The sequence below is a fragment of the Bidens hawaiensis genome, unplaced genomic scaffold, assembly GCF_021521415.1.
Source record: "Bidens hawaiensis isolate Kalapana, Puna unplaced genomic scaffold, B.hawaiensis_p1.1 tig00004199_1, whole genome shotgun sequence".
NCBI lineage: Eukaryota > Viridiplantae > Streptophyta > Magnoliopsida > Asterales > Asteraceae > Bidens > Bidens hawaiensis.
The window spans coordinates 789,800-795,103 of NW_027491250.1; the positions used below are offsets into that span (position 1 = coordinate 789,800).

General features: G+C 39.9%; 1 protein-coding gene across 1 annotated transcript; it reads left to right on the forward strand.

The window, feature by feature from the left end:
* Positions 1-1,547: 1,547 nt before the first annotated feature.
* LOC143625722 (uncharacterized) lies at positions 1,548-5,029 on the forward strand. Its single transcript, XM_077095983.1, has 3 exons — positions 1,548-2,090; positions 2,253-2,507; positions 4,691-5,029. The coding sequence occupies exons 1-3, from the start codon at positions 1,548-1,550 to the stop codon at positions 5,027-5,029; spliced, it is 1,137 nt and encodes a 378-aa protein (XP_076952098.1).
* The last annotated feature ends 275 nt before the right edge of the window (positions 5,030-5,304 follow it).

The following is a 5,304-nucleotide window of genomic DNA, read 5'->3' on the forward strand; positions in this document are numbered from 1 at the left end:
TGTGCGCGATTTTCCCGACGTCTTTCCCAATGGTGTTGTTGGACTTCCTCCTATTCGTCAAGTCGAGTTTCTTAATGATCTCGTACCTGGAGCGAACCCCGTTGCAAAAGCACCCTATCATCTTGCACCGTCTGAAATGTAAGAGCTTTAGAGCCAACTACAAGAACCCTCCGATAAGGGTTTCATTCGCCCAAGTCTTCTCCTTGGGCACAACTGTTTTATTTGTGAAGAAGAAGGATGGATCGTTTCGCATGTGCGTCGACTACCGTGAACTCAACAAGCTTACCGTCAAGAATCGTTACCCGCTCCCTCGTATCGTTGATCTTTTCGATCAACTTCAAGGAGACGTTTGCTTCTCAAGGATCAATCTCCGTTCGGGTTATCATCAACTTCGTGTTAACGAAGAGGACATACCCAAGACTGCTTTTCGTACTCGATACGGGCATTACGAATTTTGTGTTATGCCTTTTGGGCTAACCAACGCACCTGCGGTTTTCATGGATCTCATGAACCGTGTGTGTAAACCCTACTTGGACAAATTCGTAATTGTTTTCATCAATGACATATTGATCTACTCGAAATCCGAAAACGATCACCAAGAGCATCTACATGCTATCCTTGACCTCCTAAGGAAGGAACAATTGTTTGCCAAGTTTTCGAAGTGTGAGTTTTGGCTTAAGGAAGTTCAATTTTTGGGCCATATTGTTAACAACAAGGGTATCCATGTTGATCCCGCAAAGATTGAAGCCGTCAAGAATTGGAAGGCACCGACGTCTCCCACCAAAGTTCGTTCTTTTCTTGGTTTAGCGGGATTTTACCATCATTTCATTCGTAACTTCTCAAAGATTGCATTGCCCCTCACCGCTCTTACACACAAGGGTAAATCTTGCGAGTGGGGGTCAAAGCAAGAGGAAGCATTTCAAACGTTATAGGACATGCTTTGCAATGCTCCTATTCTTGCCCTTCCCGAAGGTATTAAAGATTTCATTGTATTCTGTGATGCTTCTAACCAAGGCCTAAGTTGTGTTCTTATGCAACGAGGCAAGGTTATAGCATATACTTCGAGACAACTCAAGGTTCACAAAAAGAATTATACGACACATGATCTCGAGCTTGGTGCCGTCGTATTTGCCTTGAAGATTTGGAGACATTATCTCTATGGTACCAAATGTATAGTATTTACCGATCATAAGAGTATCCAACACATTTTTGATCAAAAAGAACTCAATATGAGACAACGTCGTTGGGCCGAGTTGCTTAGCGACTATGATTGTGAGCTTCGCTACCATCCCGGTAAAGCGAATTTCGTGGCCGATGCTCTTAGCCGTAAGAAACAAGTCAAGTCCGTGTTGCTTCCTTGTGTACTTGTTCAAAATGATCTCAAAGAGCGTGTTCTTAACGCGCAACACGAATCCGTTACCAAAGGCAGTATGCATGACGAGATGTCGTGTGGTTCAGAATCTCAATTGGAAACCAAGCCCAATGGTTTTCTTTATTTTCTTAATCGCTTAAGGATTCCCGATCGTGATGACCTTTGCACATTCATAATGGACGAAGCTCATAAGTCACGATATTTCGTACATCCCGGTGCTGATAAAATGTACGCTGGTCTTCGTTCCGTGTTTTGGTGGCCCGGAATGAAAAAAGACATTACTCTCTACGTTGCGAAATGTCTAACTTGCTCTAATGTCAAAGACGAGCAACCTCCCATTCCCGTATGGAAGTGGGAAGATATTGCTAAGGACTTTATCACTAAGATTCCTTCTACCCGAAAGCAACATGATAGTATTTGGGTAGTCATTGATCGTTTGACGAAGTCTACTCATTTCATTCCCATCAAGGAAATGTATTCTGTTGATCGTTTGGCACATATTTACGTTGAAAGGATTGTTTGTCATCATGGAACTCCGTTAACCATTATCTCCGATAGAGATGGTCGTTTCACTTCTTGTTTTTGGAAGTCTCTCCTATCCTCTTTGGGAACTCATTTGGATCTTAGTACTGCTTACCACCCGCAATCTGATGGTCAATCTGAGCGTACAATTCAAACTCTAGAAGATATGCTTCACTCATGTGTCCTCTATTTGGGGGCAATTGGGATATTCATCTACCGCTTATTGAGTTTTCTTATAACAATAGTTTTCACTCTAGCATTGGTATGGCACCTTTCGAAGCTCTTTATGGCCGCAAATGTCATTCTCCTATTTGTTGGAATGAAGTTGGAGAATCTCAAGTTACTGGTCTGGAGTTAGTTCAAGAGACGACTGATCGTATTGCTCAAATCCGGTATTCCTGTTGCTTATAGACTTGATATTCCATCTAAACTCTCAAATGTTCATCCGGTATTCCACGTTTCGAATTTGAAGAAGTTTCTTGCCGAGGGTAATTTTCAAATACCTTTCGATGAAGTTCATATTGATGAAACCATGCATTTTGTTGAAAGACCCGTTGAGATCATGGACCACAAGGATAAAGTTACTAAGCGTAGTCGTATACCGTTAGTCAAGGTGCGTTGGGAATCGAAGCAAGTAGCTGAGTTTACTTGGGAACGTGAAAATCAAATGAAGGAGAAGTATCCTCATCTGTTCGTTGCAGCTACTCTCTAATTTCGGGACGAAATTCCCAAAAGTAGGGGATACTGTAACATATCGGGTTTTCCATATTTGTTTTGTTTTAATTTTACAGTTAAAAGAACGTTACTCGGGTTCTAATATTTAATAAAACTTTACATTTATGAGTTACCTAGCTTCCAAATGTTCACTTTAAGCCCTTCCTAATTAATATAATGTCTATTCATTATTATGTCATAAAAAGTTCATGAAATGATCCAAAACCAAACTAGAGGGACCATTGTTTTGCAAAAATGAAACACCACCCTCCAATGGCTGGAGTGCCGCGTAGTGGTGGTCCAGAAACCAGTCACGCAACGCTATGTTGCTGCTGCACAGTCAGTTGGCGAGAATCTTAGTTCGTTTCCGTTTATTAGCTCGTTTATGGTATAAAATCAAGTATTTTAGGCATGTTTGAGTAGATTAAGTACCAAGTAAACATATTATAGTCAAAATACAAGTCCTAATTCATTCCCTTCTGCCCAAGAACGAATCTTTGTGTTTATTTCTTTGATTTCATCATAAAATACATATTTACTTGCTTAAACGTGCCAAAAAGCCATAATTAGCTCGATTTAGCTTTTCTTATATAAACAAACCTTAAACCTCTGCCATAAAACTTTACATCAACCCTAAGAATCACCTCTCAGCCATTGCCCTCTCTGTCTCTCTTAATTATCTTCTGTTTTTGGTGTTTCGTTGAAGAACCGTTTATAAACCAGTTGACTTTGCAAGTTTAAGGACCTTTGAATCGTTTTATCTCATCATTCTTTCACTTTCCGGGTAAGTTGTAAACTGAGTTTTTCATTCATAAACATTCCCTAGTCGATAACCTTTAATCAATTTCTGAGACCGAAGGGTATTGGCTGGTCAATTTCTTTAGAAACCAAAAAAGGGCAAAATAGTCAATCGGTTTGACTTCTCATTTTCTCATACTTCTAGCCGTATTCAACGTTCGGTTCAGAAGACTTTTCTTCTCAAAATAAAACCTTAAATGGTTGTTTCTTCTAAGTGTTAAGGCTTCGAGCAAGCTACACTTCAACGAGCAAGAGTATTCTTCTATCGAGCATGGATTGCCAATCGAGCAAACAACTTGATCATACAAGTTTTAACCAAGTGTTACGAGCACAGGATGACCGAGCACATGGGGACAAGCATGGCTGCAATAAGAAGATGTTACGTGATCAAAGCAAGGACTTCGAGCACAGTTCAGTTCCCCGAGCAAGGTTTACATCCTAGCATGCTAAAGATTGTTGAATAAGAAGACTAAAGACATCAAGAAGAATGAGCTTGCTCGATGGACTAGTTCGAGCAAAGCATGGATTAGTCACGAGGAATGAAGCTTGCTGGAAGGGAATATCTTCACTGAAGATATTCTAAGTAAATTATGCTCGAGGACATTCATCGAGCATACCTAGCATAGTGAGTTTGCTCGAGCAAGATTGTTACCTTGCTCGAGGACTCAACACTTGTATTATTTTGTATTTCATTATGTAATGATTAGGAACTTCTAGAAGGAATGTCAGGGTCTATAAATAGGGGTCCTAGGTTTCCACTTAGGGCACGGATTCGGATAACGTTGGCACACACGGAATACGAGATATACTTTAAAGGAATATTCTATTTGTTTTCTCGTACATCCGCCATCGCCGTCATACACGAAACCCTAGACATTCCTTTCATTGTTTCATTAATAACTCATTTAATACAGTGAATCTTTGTCTTTGAATGTGCTTTTATTGATTACCTATCATTGTTTTGTGTTTGTTAGTTTCACTCCTTCGTTCCCACACGTTGGATATCCTGATTTTGCCAGGATATTCAACAGGCCTTTGGGTAACAGAGTCGGTGTGTTCTTGTCAACCTTTTAGAAGGTTTCACCCGACTCACGGTCTTGACAAGTGGTATCAGAGCTTGTGTAAGCTCGCTGAAGGCCACGGGACAAAAGGTTTGTGAAAAAGCTTGAAGCCTTACACTGTTTCACTACTGCAAATCCAAGATCTGCTAAAATGGAAGACCAAGAAGTCTCTACCAACAAGATTCCTAGATTGCTTGGACAAGAAAACTTCATCAAATGGAAGGTTCTTTTCGAAGCAGCTATAAACTACAACGACCCAGAGCTTTGGACCTCTATCACTGACGGAAACTATGTTCCTTCAACTGCTCCAAACAATAATGCCACTATTGAGTTGAAGATGAAAAAGAGAGATGACAAAGCACTATCAATGCTGAAGTTAGGCCTGTTTTGGGAAATTCTGAAAACAGTCAACCATCACAGAACTGCTAAAGAAATGTATGAAGCAGTTGTTGACATGTTTGAAGGAAATATAGAACTGAAAAACATCAAGAAAGATAGACTAAAACAGCAGCTTGATAGATTCAAGTTTAAGGATGGAGAAAGACTAAAATCAGTTCTGTAAAGGTTCATGATGATTGTGAATGATATAAGAATAACAGACCTACAGATATCTGATTTTGATTTGAATAAAAAACTTCTATCATCTTTGTCTAGTGAGTGGTACACAGCCAGCAAATTCATCAAGGAAAAAGTAAATTTCCCCAATTTTAAATTGTATGATGTAATTGCATTTTTAAAGGCTGCAGAACATGAAATGATTGAAAACCACATGATAAAGGAAGATAAGCCCAGTTTTCAAGTGAACAATGCTCTCGTAGCCCCCATGGGAAAGCTTTC